At 47.1% G+C, this 20,494-nt stretch overlaps 2 protein-coding genes and 1 long non-coding RNA gene across 4 annotated transcripts in view; all 3 read left to right on the forward strand.

The window, feature by feature from the left end:
• LOC117429582 (2-(3-amino-3-carboxypropyl)histidine synthase subunit 1-like) overlaps nucleotides 1–4,705 on the forward strand; it is a 51,619-nt gene extending 46,914 nt beyond the window's left edge. Inside the window, exons 10-12 of one of the 2 annotated variants that reach the window (XM_059001034.1) lie at nucleotides 197–275; nucleotides 3,748–3,882; nucleotides 4,428–4,705. In XM_059001034.1, coding sequence (XP_058857017.1) covers nucleotides 197–275; nucleotides 3,748–3,882; nucleotides 4,428–4,553 — 340 coding nt within the window. In that variant the 3' untranslated portion in view covers nucleotides 4,554–4,705. Of the gene's footprint in view, nucleotides 1–196; nucleotides 276–3,747; nucleotides 3,883–4,424 lie in introns of both variants that reach the window. The other variant, XM_059001033.1, reaches the window with a different exon arrangement.
• Nucleotides 4,706–5,644: 939 nt separating this feature from the next.
• LOC117964193 (esterase OVCA2-like) lies at nucleotides 5,645–7,706 on the forward strand. Its single transcript, XM_034906925.2, has 2 exons — nucleotides 5,645–6,174; nucleotides 6,982–7,706. The coding sequence occupies exons 1-2, from the start codon at nucleotides 5,994–5,996 to the stop codon at nucleotides 7,500–7,502; spliced, it is 702 nt and encodes a 233-aa protein (XP_034762816.2). The 5' UTR covers nucleotides 5,645–5,993; the 3' UTR covers nucleotides 7,503–7,706.
• Nucleotides 7,707–11,653: 3,947 nt separating this feature from the next.
• LOC131701750 (uncharacterized) lies at nucleotides 11,654–16,475 on the forward strand. Its single transcript, XR_009308990.1, has 2 exons — nucleotides 11,654–12,152; nucleotides 15,852–16,475. It is a non-coding gene; the product is annotated as an uncharacterized LOC131701750 (long non-coding RNA).
• Nucleotides 16,476–20,494: the final 4,019 nt, after the last annotated feature.

Raw genomic sequence — 20,494 nt, forward strand, 5'->3', positions numbered from 1 at the left:
TTTGAACCGGTGACCTTCTGGTTACAAGCCCTGGACTTTAATGACTGGACCGCACCACCTCCTTAATACAGAGAATCAGGAATGGGCAGGCTGGTGTAGATGAGTAGCAGGACCCAACCTGAAGCAGGCGTTTAGGAAGCTTTGCTCCAGAATCAACCCGTGAATGAATTGCTGTTCTGTCTTGTTGTTTTTCTAGCTGGGTTCAGATTGCATGTCCAAGACTCTCCATTGACTGGGGGACCGCCTTCTCCAAACCCCTTCTCACCCCCTACGAGGTAAGAGCTGGCTATATGAACATCATTTAGATCTTTAACATCATGTCATCAAAGAAACTACAAAATGAGATTGCAAAAGTCTACCGGAAGCAATAATAGTAGTACAGAATTTAATGTTAGATTTTCGAAATGTCACATTTTTCAATTTTTGTCATGAAGTATCTGGGAAAACTACAAAGCGGTGGTGTGTAATTCAACATGTTAACGTAACGTTATTCAGCAGGTTGCATTCGTCTTCATGAAGCAGAGTGAGCTGATTCTGTAGGGAAACGTTTGGTCATAGCTGTGCAGTGTCATTTGGTTCTCCCAGCTTGCTGTATCGTTATGTAACTTGCAGAGTGAAGCTCCAGCCACCGCGCAGAACTCAGATCATGAATAATTCCCCTCTCCCTCCCGTCAGGGTCTCAGAACAGCCGCATGTTCCTGGGGTCGGGGGTTCAAAAGATCTCTGTCCTTTCTCTGACACCCTGACCTGCCCTGTGCTCGCCCCCTTAACCTCTCCCTTCAGACACCTAATTAGCCTGTTCGAAAAAACGGACTCCGGTGAGCTCAGAACTGAGAAACGAGCTTCAGTATTTCTGCTGCGATTGGCATTCACGGGGAGCTTTCTGTTCAGTAGCTAGAGCCAAGGGTCAGGGAGATAGAGAAGCAGGAAGAGCTGAGGGGCTGGGGAGAAGCCAGTGCGGACCAGTGGTTAGAGCTGAGTGACTGGGAGGGATGGAGTGTGGCCTGGTGGCTGGATCACACCGTCTTGGAGTCATTTTGTTCCCGTGCTGCTCTCTTGTGAGACAGTAGAAGCTTTGTGAAGCTCTGTCTGTTCAGCATTGCATTTCTGCACAGCACTGCACAGATTTATTGGTGTTTCACTCGTTCCCCACCTCTTTACCGAAGGAGATTGAGTGCGTTTTAGCTGTTTTCCATAATGCGTAAAAAGCTTAAGGAGGTATAAAAATAGATATTAAATCAGGTGTTATTATTAAATTATAATGAGACAACCACTTTGAGCAGCAGCTTAGGGTCCCGTACGGAACAGCCCACGTATCAAAGCTGACTGGCTCCCCCTGCTGGTTAGATTACGCCGTTACAACATTTAAACAGGTCCTTTTACATTTTATTTTTTATTTAACGCAAACCTATAAACCTATAAAAAGGCACCGTAACCGATGCACATCGTCATTAACCCCTTAACCCCTGGATCCGGTCTGGTTTTGGACCCCAGGCAGTGTGTCCCGATGTCTGAAGTGTTTCAGCACCGCTCTGGTGCCTTTTTAAATACGCTGAAGCAGGCTGCTGACATGCTGTGGATGCAGCTGCTTGGTTCAGAGCAGAGAGAGAGAGAGAGAGAGAGAGAGAGAGAGAGAGAGAGAGAGAGAGAGAGAGAGAGAGAGAGAGAGAGAGAGAGAGAGAGAGAGAGAGAGAGAGAGAGAGAGAGAGAGAGAGAGAGAGAGAGAGAGAGAGAGAGAGAGAGAGAGAGAGAGAGAGAGAGAGAGAGAGAGAGAGAGAGAGAGAGAGAGAGTCACAGTCAGTTAGCCCCTTCCCTATCTCGCTAAAATAAATAAATATATACACATGAATAATTAAAACCTCAAATCCCTTGTTACTTGTCATGCGGTTTCCATGGTAACAGCCACATAGCCCCGGGACCAGTTTAGTTGAGTCGTCTTTTTATTAATGTTTTTTTTTTAATAAATTCCCACCCAATGAAAGGGGCCGCAGCGGGGATGAATGAAGGCTTATTTTAAGGGAGCCTCGTGTTTATATTTATACTTCCCATGCAAATGGGGAATCAGGAGGAGTGAACACAGACAGCTAAACTGGGAGAGAGGAGGAGGGGAGAGGGAAAGATAATTAGAGACTGGCAGGGGAGAGGAGAGTCAGGGAAGAGAGGCTAAACCGAGAGAATGAGTGAGGGAGCGATGGAGGGAGAAGGGAGGGAGGGGTTGAGAGCAGACCTGGGGTTAATTACAATTACAGCAGATTTGTGTGCTCAAATTACAATTACAATGCAATGCTATTACAATTACAATTACAATGTAGTTACAATTACACTGAAAAGTAACACAAACAGCTCCCCACATTAACATGTTTACTCTGTTTTATTCAAAATAACCAGCAGTAATAATCACAGCTACAAATAAAGAAACACACACATATACATTTTTTTCAAACAAATTGGGTCTCCAAAAGAGGTTGAAAATACAAGAATAATGATCGAATAACAAATAAATGCGTGGTTGAACTGTGATCGATCAGTAACGTGGCATTTATTAATACAATCTTTTTTCTCTGGGAGAGACTCATTTTCTCAAGAGAGCGTTGCTCTGCGAGGAGCCTGGAGGAACAGCGTGCTGCTCGGGAAAGAGACGTCAGTCCTCCGCAGCAGACGCACCAGGCTTGCGAGAAATGAGCGCGCGTTCTGAGTGGGGAAGTGCTCTCGTTGAGTGCCTGTGATTTGCGGTGCAGTAATGCAAAAAGAAAGTGTACTCCGACCTCGCACTCCTCAGCCAGCCTGCCATTAGGAGCAGCGGGGGCTCCATTAGAAGCCATTACAACAGCTTCCAGGATGATAAATGATTCTGCAGTAACACCGCCGCAGATATCTCCTCTCCCTGCGCTTCGTTCACAAGTTCCTGCGCTCTGCACACTGCTGTAGCTCCAGCTCCCCAGGCACTGTCTTCCCAAAGCTTCATGGAGCTAAAAACCAGGACAGGCACAGAGCTCTGAACATGTGTTCCCTGCAAAGCATTGTTAGCAGAGACATAGAGTGCTGGGAGACTAAGGGGCTAATAATAATAATAATAATAATAATAATAATAATAATAATAATAATACCAGCAGCAGTGAGGCCAATTGTGTTCAGCTTGCTTGTGTGCTTCGTTTCCTGAACACAAGCTGGCCTGTTTGTGGATGCTGTGTTAGTCAGTGGGGTTACAGGGTCCAGGCTGTTTTTGAATCATTCTGACTTTGGCAGCTTCAGCACAGCATTGGGTTTTCCTAATTCTACAACAATCGGACAGTCCCAACCATCGTTTTCTATGGAGGTGGGCCGTGGTGTTTGTGACTCCATAACGGAAAAGATGACCCTAATTCACGACACCTGTTTTGAAACCACTGCTTTCAGATACACAGCCAGGCAATCGGATTACAGGGAAACGCAGCACGGTTTTGAAATGCTTTTCATTGCATTTTGGGATTTTCAGTTGTTCATTTGCTTTAAAAACACACACACACACTCCTCACTTTGAAGTCCTCAAGTGAAAAATAAAGAATATTGACGAGCACTGCTTTGATCTGCTGTCTTCAATGTAGAGTGCTGTTCAGAGAGCCGGGGGTTTTAAAGGTGTGGAGAGACAGCTGACAGAACTCTGTCTCTCACCCAGTCTCTCTCTTTCCCTCACCCCCTCACCCCCTCACCCTCTCACCCTCTCACCCCCTCACCCTCTCACCCTCTCACCCTCTCACCCTCTCCCAGGCTGCAGTTGCCCTGAAGGATGTAGAGTGGCAGCAGACCTACCCGATGGATTTCTACTCCAATCAGAGTCTGGGACCGTGGGCTGTCAATCACCCAACCAACCAACCCGTGCGACCGAGCAGAAAATCAGCCCAGGTGTGTGCAGTGGGGAGGCGGGACACACACACACACACACACACACACACACACACACACACACACACACATCACGGTGGATCCATTTCAAGTCTGAGGTTTGTCAGCTTGTGAGTGTGGTCCTCAATGTGCACCACTGGAAAACAATGCAGATTTAATAGTTCTGTTTAGTTCTTGGTTGAAGTAGAAACCTGTACTCTGGGGTATGGAGTGAGGACTGGCGAGAGAGTGTTAGCTTGTGCTTTTACCACCACCTTGGGGTAAAAGGGCAGTACTGCAGGCTTGGTGCTGCCTGTGAGGGTCTGTCCTTTCTTGCTCTGTACTGTTGGGACTTAGTGACAAGCTGGACCCCAGCTTTGAGTGCGTGTCGGGGTCTCGGTGTGTTAGTGGATCATCGGGACCTGCCCCATCTACCTGGAGGTTTCTTTCTCTTTTTTAAAACACAGAAAAGCACAGTTGGTGTGTGTGTGTGTGTGTCTGTGTGTGTGGGGTGGGGTGGGGTGGGGTATCTTACTGACTAATTTTCCACTTCTGTTTCCCAGCAGGGTAAGCAGGCTGCAGCCCAGTCCACAGAGGGTCCCGGCAAGTCAGAGGAGTGCGCCACCTGCAGGTGCAAAGAGGAATCGACACAACCACCGACCAGCCCCCCTGTCACAGCAAGCAGCCAATGAGAAACAAGACTTCAAACGAACACAGCGCCAGAATTGCCATTTGAACCAAAATCATCACTGACTTTTAATCAGTGTAACAAACCGACTGCTTCAGTGTGGGCTGAATGTTTACCTGCCCGGACATCGGATATAAATAAAACAAACAGAAATCCGATTTGTATTCGTCTCCTTCTGCTCTCCGGCCGTTATTAACCAACACGCATGTCTTAAACACGTCACGTTAATTACAAAACGAATCAGATCTGTTCATTTCCAGAGAATTCGAACACGCCGTGCATTGTGTTACCGTAGCTTTTTAAAACTTAAATAAATAAATACATTTTCAGAAATGTTTTTTCATCTGTTACTGCAGCGCAAGATAAGAAGGATCTGCTGATTTTGGGGGTTCTCTGCGGTGCGGTCTGTCTGCTGCGGGGCAGGTTCTGCAGATTGCAATCTTTAAAAACTAAGCCTAGCAATGCTTGCATTGCAGAATAACCTGGAGCAGCAAATCACCGCTGTGTCTCTGTTGCAGTTTGCAGTTTATTTTTTAAGTGCATTTATTTTAGGGATCTTTATTTTAACAGAGAAAGAGAAACCATTAACTTACTTTTTCACTGCAATCTGCAGAATTGCGGATGAGAAAGGGGTGTGTCGTCTGTATTTGAAAGGAAATCGCAGGTGTCCGAGGGAAACAGTCTCGCAAACCTCTGACTGTCGGATGGAGGAAAGCGGCTTTGACTCATCAAAGTGTTACAGTGTTTGCAAAGGATAGGAACTCCTGCTGTAGGGGCGACACCACGCTTTATAGAGACGGGGCAAATGTTGTTTTTCCGTGTTTAAAAATCTAAAGGAATATTAAATTATATATTAACATTATAATATATAAAACCCCGTCGAATATGTAATAGATGGCCTGTCCTTAGCGTGATTGATTGCTTACGGTTATCAAAACAGAATCCCAGCATCTTCCTGTTTTGAAGTCTGTTTCAGCTTATACGGAGGGCAGATGGAATTCAAAACTGTGTTTCCCCATTGACAACGTTATGGCAGGTGGTAATTTAAAAAAAAATATATTTTATTTATATGAAATCTTTTTTTTTTTTTTTTTTCTTACAACAAAGCGGTACAATGTCGGGTTCAATCAAAGCATTCACATCAGGTTACAGATCGGAAGGGTCACTGAATCTTGTGCTCCTGATACAATTCAAACAAATTCGATCTGTAAAAAGCATGCGTTTATCAATAAGCTGTGTTAATAATTATGGAAAGTATACATATACTGTATTTGTAACACAGACGTGCATTGTCTTCCTGTTCTCTGTCGCCTGCAGAGGGAACCTTAGCGCATAGGAGCGCTGTTTCTCCTCGGCAGTCCCGTGTTGGCGGACCTGGAAGTGCTGTATTTCAGTAGCGGGTGTACGTTTGGTTCAATTAAGCGGGTTTGTATTCCCGGTCGCGATGACCTCCTCCCCAGGAATGCTCCGGATTCTCTGTGTCCATGGTTACCGGCAGGACGGCAACGCGTTCCGGGAGCGGACCGGGGCGCTCAGGAAGGCGCTGAAAAAGCACGCGGAGCTGGTCTATATAAGCGCCCCGCTGCCGGTCACCGACCCCGCCCCGCAGCAAGAACCAGCGCGGGGTAAGACTGACTGTGTTGGGTTTGCTTGTGCAACACGGGGGAGCCCATCGGACAGCACCCCTCACCTGTTTACAGGTCATTTGAAGTATTTCACAACACAATAATAATAATGCAAACTCACGCATTTCAGGACGAGTCCTAGTTTACACACTGAAACGGGTGGTCGGTGCTGCTGTTCTTACACAGGAAAAAGTATTGGCTTTAATTGTGTAGCTCAAGTACTGCAGGTGATATACGTACAGTTTAATTATGAAGTTATTCATTGCATGATCCGGGACGACAGAAATAACCCGTACTTTGAAACGCTGAGATCAGCCCCTGTTGAATGTGACTCTAAACCGCACTCCTTGTGTATCGCTAAATAGCCTCACTAGCAAGTCAGTGGTAGATAGTCCGTACAGGACAGTAAGGAACGGCACAAGTACTGTAGTATCACTGCTTTTTATTGAAAGACGTTTTGGAAAAAAAACATTTGCAAAGCACGTTCTTGCACAGACCTTTTGAAACAGGCCGCCGCTGAAACAGCAGCTTTTTCAGTACTGTATAAAAACCCACCTTAGCTGCCTCGTCGAATGGTTTCATTCGCTCACTGTTCAGTGTGCTGGCATTGTGGTAACATTGCTGTTTTAGAATCCAGCCACATCTTACATGCCCACTGTTACTTATTATACATGTTCTCATCTCCAAAGTAAGAAGCCCCCAAATGCTTTCGGATTTCCTTCCTTTTTTTTTTTGAAGGATGACATTAGCGTATCGTTACAGCCCTAATATTTGTCTTGCCACCCTTTTCTCTGGTTGCATTTGCAGGTTCCCAAGCTGTGGAGCCCGACAGCCAGGCGGAAGACCCAAGGGGCTGGTGGTTCTCTAACGCCCAGGAGCGGAGCTTCCACGCTGGGGAGAGCTGCCAGTCCTCCCTGGGCCTGGAGGAGAGCCTGGAGGCAGTGAGGCGAGTCGTGAGGGAGCAGGGCCCTTTCGACGGGATCCTGGGCTTCAGTCAGGGCGCCGCCCTGGTGGCGATGATCTGTGCCCTGCAGGGGCAGGCAGGTGACGCTCAGGGCCCGTTCTCTTTCAGATTTGCTGTCCTGATCGCCGGGTTCCGGAGCGTGTGTGAGGAACACGCTCGCTTTTACACCACGCCGGTCTCCATGCCAACGCTGCATGTGTTTGGCGAAACGGACCGGGTCATACCGGATCACATGAGCAGAGAGCTAGTCGCGGGTTTCCAGAACCCCCAAGTACTGACCCACACGGGGGGTCACTTTGTACCGGCCGCAGCGCCACAGAAAAAAGTCTATTGCCAATTCCTGGACACGTTTATCAGTAAATGAACAAAATGCAAAAGATTTGTACAGGATATTCCAACATGGCAGTTAACCCCTGATGTCTAGGCACAGGTAGCAAAGGTTATTTATTTAATTGCTTCAATATACTTTTTTTTTTTTTTTAAGATGTATAATTGCTACAAGTCTTGGTGGCAGGCAGGGGGCGCTCAGGGACAGTTCTCGGTAATTATAATTATTATTTGAACAAGATCTTTTGTCCTGTATATTTATTTCTGTGTTTGTATAGTAGCATGCAGTGTCAACACACAGTAAACTGGGAGCAGAAACGAGTGTCACCTGTGCTGTGCAGAAGTGGGGTTTTAGCAGGAATACCCTTTTCACAGACACTTTACTAATGTTTGACCCTGAAACCAGCAGGCTGAGTCTGCAGCTGTTACTGCCAGGTGTTCTCGAATTCACAAACGTATAAATTAATGAATTAAAAGGGAATTGGAATTGACCCCAACCCTGGAAGAACAAAATGTATTGAAATGAAAAGGGAAACTAAGCAAAGAGGATTTGAAAACTTTTTTTAAGCACTGCTGTGAAAGAAGCTACCTTCTGCAGAGCAGAGTGCTTCCACTAGGTGGTGCTCTTAATCTATTCGTGCAGCACTGGCTCCCAGGCAGGTACTTGTAACAGCATGAGGATGCATTGTGAGGTCAGGAGAAATCAGGGTGCTGAATACTGCCTACAGTAGGTACAGATATGGAAATAAGATTCTAGTTGCACAGCAGTTAAATCCATTCCACATTTTATATGTGCGTGTGTCAGTGTGTGTCTGTGTGTGTGCGCCGGGAGAGAGGGAGGGGAGAACCCTGTGTTCTTTCGGAGTCTTTGGAACTCTTGTGTAATCTGACGGTTATTGCTTCCAGATGTCTGGAGAATGCACAGCCTCTGTCCCTCCCTCCTGGATTGCGTTTGCCTGCCAGTGTTTGGAATTTCATTTCCGCTGGGTTTCTGCTCGCCAGGGATGGACTGGGAGGGAGAGTATGCGGGTGTGCCGCCTCCATGCTGGCTTCCATTCACCCCAGACTCCCGAAGACACCCTGAACTTGTGAATCATGACACCTCACTAACTGGCTCATAAGAGCTGGATTTCAGTGCTGGGCCAGGGACTGTCCGTACCAGGTTTGCCCACAGCATTTAGTGTGACGTGACTTCGCAGGTTTGCAGTATATTGAAAAACGTCTTGCAAATTTTATAAGATCCTGAATGCAAAATATACTCTCAGGAAGTAATGATAAGGATTGGACTGGATGAGCCGTTCTCAAGATATAGCCTAAATTGTCAGTCTGCCCCTCTTCCCTTCTCCTGTCTCCCGCTCTCTTGCTCTCTCGTTCTCTCCCTCTTTCTCTCTCTCCCTCTCTCTTTCTCTCCCCCTCTCTCTCTTGCTCTCTCTTGCTCTCTCTCTCCCTCTCTCTCTCTCTCTCCCCCTCTCTCTCTCTCTTGCTCTCTTTTCTGGGCTGTTGCGTCAGGGTACATTTTTGTTAAATTTAAATATTTCCGCGTGTGTTTAAACGGTCACACTCATATTTTCCCACTCTGATTAAGCGCCTGCCTTTCTGCCAGCATCACCCTACTCAGTCCTTCCAGTAAATGTCCTCATTGCGGCCCTGCTGTCGTTCTCATTTACTGGACTGCAGCTCATTATGTACAGACACAACTGCAAAAACAAACTGCAGCAGCTTACAGGGCTCGTCTGTCAAGTGGCTGTACTGGGCCATTCCAGGGCATTGTCCTCAGTGTCCGGTCCAAGCTGTAAAGCAAGCGCAGTCAAAATGCAAGCGGGTTTAAGCAAGTCTTATTAACCCTTAGCTCTGTTTTTTTGGGGTTTTTTTTGTTTTTTTTCAGCGCCCTGATTTCTGTGTCACTATTTAGTTTTAGTAAACCTAGTTTAGGTGCTTGCTGTTGGTTTCTTGTTAAACTTTTTTTGTTTGTTTTGGTTTTTCTGTGCTGACCCCAGGTCATCAATCTGGACCCCTTTTTAAGCAAACAGGAGAGCGCTTTGCTGTAGACTTTGTACCATGGGCTGGTCACTCAGCACACGATGCTCAGGGCAGTGCAGTGCTGTCCTGGCCAGTCTCCAGCCCTCAGTCCCCTGCTTTCTGAGGAAAGCGCCCAGCTCCCTGTGATGTGGTTCCAGAGAGAAAGCCGTGTTTATTTTTCAGAGTTTAAGGGGGGGGGGGGGGGGAGAGGAAGTGCTGAGTCACAGAGACTGTCTCCCCCCTCCTCCCTCCCCCCCTCACTCCCCCCCTCACTCACTCCCAGCACAGACGGCTCACAACAGTCTGAACTCTACAATAACAGTGCTTGTGAGTTTCAAAGGAATACCCTCTCAGCAGCACACCTCCTCTGAGATTCTTCATGAGTTACAGGTTTTTGTGCTCTGTAGGCCCCCAGTACCAGCTCTATCCACATGCTGCTAAGATACTCCTTTAGAACTAAGAGACTTTACACTCAGATGCACAGTCGGGTCTGAGATCTCAGACAGAGACGCTTAGCAGCGTGATCAGAGCTGCTTTTAACCTCCTCAACAGAGACTCCTACTCCATAGCACTTTCACCCATTCCAGGTTTTACTAGGAGCCTGATTAGCTACAGTGTGCAGGTAACAAGCTCAGGAGTGTCTTATTAAACTCATAGTAAAATTGATAAATCAATCAAACTGCTATGCAGCAGTGTGGAGTAGTGGTTAGGGCTCTGGACTCCTGACCGGAGGGTCATGGGTTCAATCCCGGTGGGGGGACACTGCTGTTGTACCCTTGAGCAAGGTACTTTACCTAGATTGCTCCACTAAAAACCCCAGCTGTATAAATGGGTAATTGTATGTAAAAATAATGTGGTATCTTGTAATAATTGTAAGTCGCCCTGGATAAGGGCGTCTGCTAAGAAATGTAATAATAATAATAATAATAATATGCAATGGGAGTCTTGTTTCCATTCCTGAGGTGGATATGGCCAGGAAACAGGAGACGAAATCAGACTGAAAACCACCGGACGTCCTGTGAGTCATCGAGGAGTAGGAGAAGGGTCTGAGTGCAACCCAAACAACCCCACCCAAAATACACAGGCACTGCCCAAAGAGATGCCACAAACCCACTGCCTTCCACACTGCAGCCCAGCACTATAACCACTGAGCTACTCAAACCCACTGCCTTCCACACTGCAGCCCAGCACTATAACCACTGAGCTACTCAAACCCACTGCCTTCCACACTCCAGCCCAGCACTATAACCACTGTGCTACTCAAACCCACTGCCTTCCACACTGCAGCCCAGCACTATAACCACTGAGCTACTCAAACCCACTGCCTTCCACACTCCAGCCCAGCACTATAACCACTGAGCTACTCAAACCCACTGCCTTCCACACTGCAGCCCAGCACTCTAACCACTGAGCTACTCAAACCCACACTCAAACCCACTGCCTTCCACACTGCAGCCCAGCACTCTAACCACTGAGCTACTCAAACCCACTGCCTTCCACACTCCAGCCCAGCACTATAACCACTGTGCTACTCAAACCCACTGCCTTCCACACTGCAACAAAGCACTATAACCACTGAGCTACTCAAACCCACTGCCTTCCACACTGCAGCCCAGCACTATAACCACTGAGCTACTCAAACCCACTGCCTTCCACACTGCAGCCCAGCACTATAACCACTGAGCTACTCAAACCCACTGCCTTCCACACTGCAGCCCAGCACTATAACCACTGAGCTACTCAAACCCACTGCCTTCCACACTTTATTACATCTCTGAGATACCCTGCTACAGCTAATTTCCAGTTTGAAGGATAATTTAGCAAGAAAAGATTTTGAATATATTTTCCTTCCTTTTTCTCTCTCTCTGTATCTCTCTGGCAAAGAAGAGCACACATGGTTTTAATAACAACAGCAAGCTCCAGAAATTTCCTGTGCAGTTTAAAGCTGGATACTTGACTCCCCGACAAAGGAATTTAGATTTTTTTATTTTTGTTATTTTTTTAACTTTTTGTTACACAACAACTTTCCGTGTTGTGCAACCTGTTCTGGGCAGCGCCGTCAAACCCATTGGTCAGGAAAGCTGTGTGACTGGGGGGGGCTTACGGAACATGGGAGTTACCTTACACACGGGGGTTCTATATATCTATAAATATACATGCAATCACTCACACACGCACACGCACACACACTCACGCAGAGCCTACATGTGCACCATGAAGAGGAAGGAAGTCTCATGGAGCTGGGGATTTAAAGAATCTGCACACTAGACTTGAATGTATTCAACTTGAGCTTATTTCTTCTTGTTTTTGGTTAAATTAAAATACTCTGGATTGTCCTGGACTATTTTATTATCCGTGAAGTAAGTTGACTGGCACCGGCGATTTAAAATCCAGTAATAATAATAATAGTGATTAAGTTTGGTTAAAGTAAATCTGGACGTATTTTACAGAGGGAGAAATAAAAACAGACAGCGCCATATGAAGCTGGTTTCTTGGGATGAGTTTGGGACAATCAAAGCTGGTTAACCTGAGGAATGCTGTCTGGAGCGCTGGAATGTTTTTGGAAAACCGGCTTGTTTGGGAGCTGCTGGATGGAGGAGGAGAGGAGAGGAGCGGAGAGGAGAGGAGAGGAGAAGCCAGACCAACCACATCAAGCTTTCCTATGCATGTATGGTATAGCCTATAAGTTACTAAGTAAAGCAGACAAACGTTTCAGCTGAAGCCTTTATCTGTTTATGTATATGTGGGTGGGCATTTTAGACTCCCACTGCACAGCAGTCTGTGCCACGCCAGGTTTTACTCCAAGCCAAATTAGACACACCTGTTACCTATAAACTGTGATTACTCAGGCTCATGGTAAAATCTGGAATGGATCAAAATGCTATGCAATGGGAGTCCCATCCCTGATGCATGTATTTATTTGATTTATAATATTGTTAATAATACATTTCTCTATAACAGTATATCTTTCTCACCAGTGCTTTGCTACAGCATCACACTGCCGCTCTCCCGTTCCTCAGCTCTAACCACTAGGCCACCCTACTAGGTAAAAGATTAAACACCTCGTTCTAATTACACAAAATAAAGTAAATAATAAGAGGGAGTGGAGTCTGTTTGGAGTGATGGCTGACGTCATGCAGTAATGGGAAGCAGTGGGTGGAGTCTGTTTGAAGTGGTGGCTGACGTCATGCAGTAATGGGAAGCAGTGGGTGGAGTCTGTTTGAAGTGGTGGCTGACGTCATGCAGTAATGGGAAGCAGTGGGTGGAGTCTGTTTGAAGTGGTGGCTGACGTCATCCAGTAATGGGAAGCAGTGGGTGGAGTCTGTTTGAAGTGGTGTCTGACGTCATTCAGTAATGGGAAGCAGTGGGTGGAGTCTGTTTGAAGTGATGGCTGACGTCATGCAGTAATGGGAAGCAGTGGGTGGAGTCTGTTTGGAGTGATGGCTGACGTCATGCAGTAATGGGAAGCAGTGGGTGGAGTCTGTTTGGAGTGATGGCTGACGTCATCCAGTAATGGGAAGCAGTGGGTGGAGTCTGTTTGAAGTGGTGGCTGACGTCATGCAGTAATGGGAAGCAGTGGGTGGAGTCTGTTTGGAGTGGTGGCTGACGTCATGCAGTAATGGGAAGCAGTGGGTGGAGTCTGTTTGAAGTGATGGCTGACGTCATGCAGTAATGGGAAGCAGTGGGTGGAGTCTGTTTGAAGTGATGGCTGACGTCATGCAGTAATGGGAAGCAGTGGGTGGAGTCTGTTTGAAGTGGTGGCTGACGTCATGCAGTAATGGGAAGCAGTGGGTGGAGTCTGTTTGGAGTGATGGCTGACGTCATCCAGTAATGGGAAGCAGTGGGTGGAGTCTGTTTGAAGTGGTGGCTGACGTCATCCAGTAATGGGAAGCAGTGGGTGGAGTCTGTTTGCAGTGATGGCTGACGTCATGCAGTAATGGGAAGCAGTGGGTGGAGTCTGTTTGGAGTGATGGCTGACGTCATGCAGTAATGGGAAGCAGTGGGTGGAGTCTGTTTGCAGTGATGGCTGACGTCATGCAGTAATGGGAAGCAGTGGGTGGAGTCTGTTTGGAGTGATGGCTGACGTCATGCAGTAATGGGAAGCAGTGGGTGGAGTCTGTTTGAAGTGATGGCTGACGTCATGCAGTAATGGGAAGCAGTGGGTGGAGTCTGTTTGGAGTGATGGCTGACGTCATGCAGTAATGGGAAGCAGTGGGTGGAGTCTGTTTGCAGTGATGGCTGACGTCATGCAGTAATGGGAAGCAGTGGGTGGAGTCTGTTTGGAGTGATGGCTGACGTCATGCAGTAATGGGAAGCAGTGGGTGGAGTCTGTTTGAAGTGATGGCTGACGTCATCCAGTAATGGGAAGCAGTGGGTGGAGTCTGTTTGAAGTGATGGCTGACGTCATGCAGTAATGGGAAGCAGTGGGTGGAGTCTGTTTGAAGTGATGGCTGACGTCATCCAGTAATGGGAAGCAGTGGGTGGAGTCTGTTTGGAGTGATGGCTGACGTCATGCAGTAATGGGAAGCAGTGGGGTGTTTTGTAAACAGAGTAACCGCAAACTCTCAGATTCCTTTGGGTTTGCAGAGAGGAAGGAGGGAGGTGGAGAGGAGGGCTAGGTGGGGTGTGGAAAGAGAGGAGGAGCAAACAAGAGGAGGAGAGAGGGAGGAGGGAGGTGGAGAGGAGGGCTAGGTCGGGTGTGGAAAGAGAGGAGGAGCAAACAGGAGGAGGAGAGAGAGAGGGAGGAGGGAGGCCCCGAGGTGCTAGCGAGTCCACTGGAGTGCCAGTGCCTGCTGGTGATTAACACACACTCTCAGAGTGCCCTGGTTCAGTCTCGCTGCCGTGCACTTTCACTGGGATTTCAGATCCTCTGATAACACCACACAGTACAGCTTGGACAAAGAAACGTCACCACGGGTCCCGTTGACAGCCCAGCAACACCGGTCTTGCAGAACTGAAAGACTGCTTTGAATTAAAATCCAGGAACCTTCAAATAGAATCACACACTTGTCATGTAATAGTGATATCTGTTAGGCAAAGAGACTTGGTAATTGCATGCAGAATTTGATCATTAGCATTCCGAGGTCTGGCATTGGCGAGGTCTCTCTCTCTCTCTCTCTCTCTATCTCTCTCTCTCTCTCTGTCTCTCTCTGTCTATCTGTCTGTCTCTGTCTCTGTCTCTCTCTCTGTCTCTCCTCTCTCCCTCCCTCCCTCTCTCTCTGTCTGTCTCTCTCTGTCTCCCCCCCCCCCCCCTCTCTCTCTCTCTCTCTCTCTCTGATCCTCAGTTTTGGTTGGGAGGTGACTCTGAGACTCCTCAGTGCTGACGGCTGCCTGCCTGCCTGCACTTCCTGTTTTTAGGACAGTGTGTTCCAGTTTCAGCAGGGCTCACAGCCAGCCCGGCCCACGCTCCCTCGATATCCCACTCCCTCCATCATTCCCTCCTCCTCCCCCTCTCTCTATCCCTCCCCCCTCTCTCTATCCCTCTCTCTATCCCTTGCTTCTCCCTATTCTTCTGAAATTATGGAACAGCCACATCAAAAGCGATTTCAGCAAACAGGAGAGAGACCCAAGCTAGTTTGACTAGGCCCCCTGTGCCTCCTATAATTCTTCATATAGTTCAGTTATAAGATCTATAACTACCCGTTTCACAGCATGCAATCATTATTATTGTTTTCTGTCTTTTTGTTTATTTATTTTTTTATAATAATTGTATATATTGAACAATCAGCTCGGAGAAATCCAGGGATCGCAATTCAAACGGCTGAGCACGGCTTAGAGCCGCCCCAGTTCGTATCACACAGTAACCATGGGGACGAGGCTGGGTGTTTGTGTTGCCATGGCGGCGGGCCCAGTCGGCCTGATTCAGTGTGGTTTGGCAGATCCGCGGTCAGCGCCTGGCTCAATCCTGGGCGTTTATTCATCAGGGGAGATTTTAATAACATCGGTCAGCTCTGGAAACAGCTGGATAAGACAGCCGACGAGGATTCGGTCATTGCTCGGGTCTGGCAGAGAGAACTGGCGCCATCTACTGCACAGAAACAGCACTGAAATAAAAAGCTGACTAAACCAGGGCTGGCAATAAGACTCCCATTGCACAGCAGTTTGATAAATTCCTGGTTTTACTATGAGTTTAATGAGACACACCTGAGCCTGTTACCTCTACACTGTGGCTAATCAAGCTCGCAGTAAAACCTAGAATAGGGGTCTCCCTTCCATCCATGCAATCGTTTTCAACTCAATAAACGTTCAACTTCCTGTTACCTTGCAGATGGAGGAACCTGGCAGTGCAAACACATATTCGTGTGAAGCTTATCTTTTTTTTCAAACTCTTATTTATATAAATAAACCACGCTTTTCTTTTTTTCAGACACGCAGATTGCGACTGGGATTGAATACACTGAGACCCAGGAGATTTAGAGAAGGGGGCGTGTGCCTGGAATAAACGCCGAAGACGTCTCGAATAATGGAGGTGACGTCATCGCAGCTGCGTGGTCAGAGTGCGGCACCGAACGAGCGAAGGTGTTCCCGGGCCACGCTGCTCCCCCGTCCCGAACAGTAAGAGTTTATGTGCTGTGGGAACCTCGGGAATCGGCGTATACACTCTTACAGTTCAGGGCGACCGGGAGACCATCCTTCTCCTGCAAAGAGGACATAGTCGTTTAAAACAAGGGCTTAGACTGTGAATTGTGGATCCCCTTTTGAAAGTTTCCCGCAGTAAAAGCACAGCAGAGTGTAATCAAGCGTAGGCAATGCACGGTAAAGTATAGGCACGCATTGTAAAGCCCAGAGCGGCGCTGTAAAGCTGCTTTTAAACACAGCAAACCACGGTAAACTGTTTTAAACGCAGAGTATAACCATGGGCTACATTACCGTGCAAATGCTCCGTGGAAACTTTTCGAAGGGTCGATGAATTGTGATCATTTCTTAGAAGACATGCACTGAATAAGACAAACGTTCTTGAATGATGAATAAAAGTGACTGATAGATACGATGAACATATACTCCCTCTATCTGTTTTTTTTTTTTTTTAAAGAAGTCTTACTGATAATTTTCTAGTATATGACTACAACAGCTCGTTAGCTTAAAATTTAGCGGTTTGACACAGTTTCCCTTGGCGGTAGTTGTTGTTTGGGCTCCCTCTGCTGGTGGAGTCTTGGTACTGCTGGTATGATCAGCTTCACGGGTTGCAGTGCCATGTGTTTGTTTAATGTTAAAGTGGACTCGACAACGGGCTGGGTAAAGGATTGCTCCGACAGGCTAAAAACAAAGCTGCCGTGGATTCAGACAAGGATCTCCCGGGCCCCACACGACTGAGCATTGAGCTGCTCCATCTCAGAGTCCCTCTTTCTAAAATGTAAAATACTAAATACAAAATAAAAATAAAAACATGCAGCATCCGCTGATCGTCAATAATGGAGATCAGACTCGTGCAATGTGGATGCGCCGGGAGGACCGGCTGCAGCCTGGTTTGTCATGCCGAGTTTAATTTCACAACAATCCCAAACCATACAGGATCTGTACTTTACAATGCTTCCCTATGCTTTACCACACCCCTCTGTGCTTTACAATGCTTCCTTATGCTTTATTACACTTTGCTATGGTTCTGCTGTGGTGAGCGGTTACACAGGCGCACAGATGTAAGTAACAGTTAGGGTTAGTAATAATCACAGCGCTCTGTGGTGTAGTCTTGTAACTCTTTGTGATGCGAGAGAGCTGTGTCTGAAATGAAACCAGGTTAGGAAGTGTGGTGTCTGTCTGACTGTGTTTCTAAAGGGATCACAAAGGAATATCCTTTATTCAGCAGTGCACTCTCACTCACTTAGAGAACACGATACATGCTCCCTCGTTCATTTTGGATTAGGGGGGGGGGGTGCAATAGCAAACTTTCTCTCTCTCTCTCTCTCCACAGGACAAAGCCAATGAAACTACAGCAGAACAATGGTACCGCTTCATTCATGTTTTTGTGACTACGTCTTTATTGCATTAGATCACATTAAATGTACAGAAAACACAAGGTTTTTTTTTTTTTACACAAACGTAAAGTTGCAAAAAATTGTTTTTAAAAATACAGTAAAACAAAGTGAATTAAAACTTCAAATTAATGCATCTAACAACTTAATACAATTTGTATAAGCAATGCCATAGTCCTCCCCCTCCCATAAAACTCAGTGTTGTCGAGAGTGGAGGCAGGCGTTTTGACGGGAGGGGATCCGTGTTGTGTTGGACACCGCTGGTTTATCTGTGTGTGTGGAGAGAGGGTCTGCCCCAAGCGACCATGGCTGTAGACTGTTACCGCTCTCTGCGGCTGCTACAGTAACAATCTAAAGCCACGGTCACCCGGGAGACAGCAAAACTGAAGGCTGTCTCCGTGGAGACAGGGTAGCGCGATGCCATTGGTTCCTCCCACGCACCGGTGCTGTGTAGCAGAATGCGGCTGATCCAACACCCACCTCCCCAGCGCTATGTGGGGTTTGGAGTCCGTTAACTAGGGACGGCGCTTTAGAGACATATTTACCAAAGTATATGTAAAACAAAACTACTCCATAAAGAAGTTACTATGTATATCTTAATTGCGCATTCTTCACGTTGACAGAAATAATTCAGCACTGAGCAGGTTAAAGCAGTTGCTTGGACAGACAGACAGCGTGGGAGTGCGTGTGCATTAAAAAAAGGAGATTTCATTCTTCTTGCTCTGGGAAGTAGGCTGTGTTGAAACTGGCTGGAAATGAAGGGGTTAAATGGGTTGCAAATGCATTTTTTAAAGCTCAATGTATCACTTTAGCGTGTGAAGTCAGGAGAAGGCCAGGAAAGAGTAGGGTTTCAGCACCAAGGACAGCAGCCAGTGACACATGGGCCCCAGAGAGAGAGAGAGAGAGAGAGAGAGAGAGAGAGAGGCGGCCGGTGCTGAACGATCACGACCATTCCCAGCAGGTCTGTGTGCGTGTCGAAGATCGCCAGGCTTCAGTAGCCATGACTGTAGACTGTTACTGTACTTTCCAAAAACAATTAGCAGTAAGCAGTCTAGAGCCAAGGTGCTGATGCGCTGACTTCTACCAGCAGCCTCGCCTCGCCTGCTCCTGCACTGCAGCATGCATTGACTTTTACCTTACATTTCCAGAGAGAGAGAGAGAGAGAGAGAGAGAGAGAGAGAGAGAGAGAGAGCCTCGACTCCCGCGAATCAATCTGTAGCCCACGAATGCACTATGCTGTGCTACGAATGCACTATGTTGTGCTGCAGTGTTCTGTATTTCATTTGAACGCACACATTAAAAAGATGGCTCTAGCAGACAGGCTGCAGCAGACCACTGTCGCTGCTGGTACACGAGTGAATGGGATGCCTCGCCGACTCGCACGCCTTGTGATTCATATAGTTCTGTCTGAAGTAGGCCTACGTGTTGCAAAGGCAGAGTTTGGCCGAGGCAACCCCTGCGCTCCTCGCGAGAGCTCCTAATCCCGTCTCGCGCAGACACACTGCCCCGCTGCTCTGATTACCGGAGGGATCCGCACTGCCGCGCGCCTCCAAAGAGAAGGTGAAAGTCGCGCCGCGGTGTCTGGTCGAGTTAAGGTGATAATGCGATTACAATGCAGAGTCTTAATCCAAGCCTCCAGGGCAGCTTCTTCATAACTCCCACCTTATTGTGTTGCATGTGCTACCTGCATATTGAAAAAAAAAGCACTCGCGGTATTGGCAGCACCAGGGACAGCAGGCAGCCACTGTGCGCCAAACAAAGAGTGCTGGCTGATAACCTTCCCGCGTCGTCTTTCTGCTAACATGCACTCAAATGGAAAACACATGTTAACGAATTAATCATGAATCGTATGCAACAGACAGTGAACACGCTTCAGTACAGGGCCGTGTTCACCCAGCATTGCATTTGCACCATGTATCTGTAAAGAACCATTCATTCTATCCAGTATCAAAAGGAGACACGTGTAAAACAACGGAGTACTTTGGTTTAGGTTGAATCCGCTATAGAGAGCTCTCAACTTCCAATATAAGAATAGTTCTAGACTATAGAATAATGCACTGTATAGGCATAGATCCGAATACAATATGGTCCTACTGTAGAACGTACGTTACACTTTATTTCTTATTAGTAAAACAAACTGGTCTAATAAAACCAGTATATTACAAGCGTGTGGCTCTGGTTATCTGGTGTCTCTGGGAGCCGCGAGCATATGTATTGCGGAGGTCTGCACGCGTGATGTTGTTCCTAACGAGCTGGTTTCCTGATCTCGTGTCCGCCTCTTCATTGATGACACCCACCTGACTCAATCAATAGCCTACAAGATCCCAGGAAGATGAATCATCGCTGTGCTCGAGTTTCTCAGAAATGTCAAGGCACAGAAGCACGATGGGTCGGATTGGAACGCGACCTAGCTGTTCCAGGAACGATGACACGTCACAGACCCTGTTGTGATGCGCATGTTTCAGAGAGGAAGATAAATATTGTAATAGTATACAACTGGCAGGTTGCTCAGAACGTTTTTGTGTATTATTTATTTTATTTTTTTGATCTCATTAAATGTGCATTGGCCGTCAGTCACCACAGTTCAGAGTCATGCGTTCCGTCTGGCCGCTGTCCCTGGTGCTGAAATGGAGATTCCTGGCCCGGTTGTGGAAGCGCAGAGGTAAAGGAGTATTTTATGAGAGGAATAAACCCATTTAAAGTAAGCAGCTTACAATCACGTTTTAATATGAAAGCGTCGAGTAGATGGCACTGACGTAGTCCATAGGTCACGTTGTCACACCTGGGATTCGACAATGGAATTCATCCTGCAATCACGTTGATTTGTAGCTCGCCTTTGCAATTGCTTTAAGCGAGGCTCGTTTGTTACTGACAGTTCGCCTGTCCTGCTTGGCCAGGCGCATACAAGTTAACATTTGGAGACAGCTGAATATGTACCATGTGTTTTTTTAGCCCCGGAGCCAGATTTCAGGATAGTGGAGTTACCCGCACACACGGGCAGACACACACATATAGAAACGTACAATGCAGTGGGACTCGA

This window comes from Acipenser ruthenus, chromosome 26 (assembly GCF_902713425.1).
Source record: "Acipenser ruthenus chromosome 26, fAciRut3.2 maternal haplotype, whole genome shotgun sequence".
Taxonomy (NCBI): Eukaryota; Metazoa; Chordata; class Actinopteri; order Acipenseriformes; family Acipenseridae; genus Acipenser; species Acipenser ruthenus.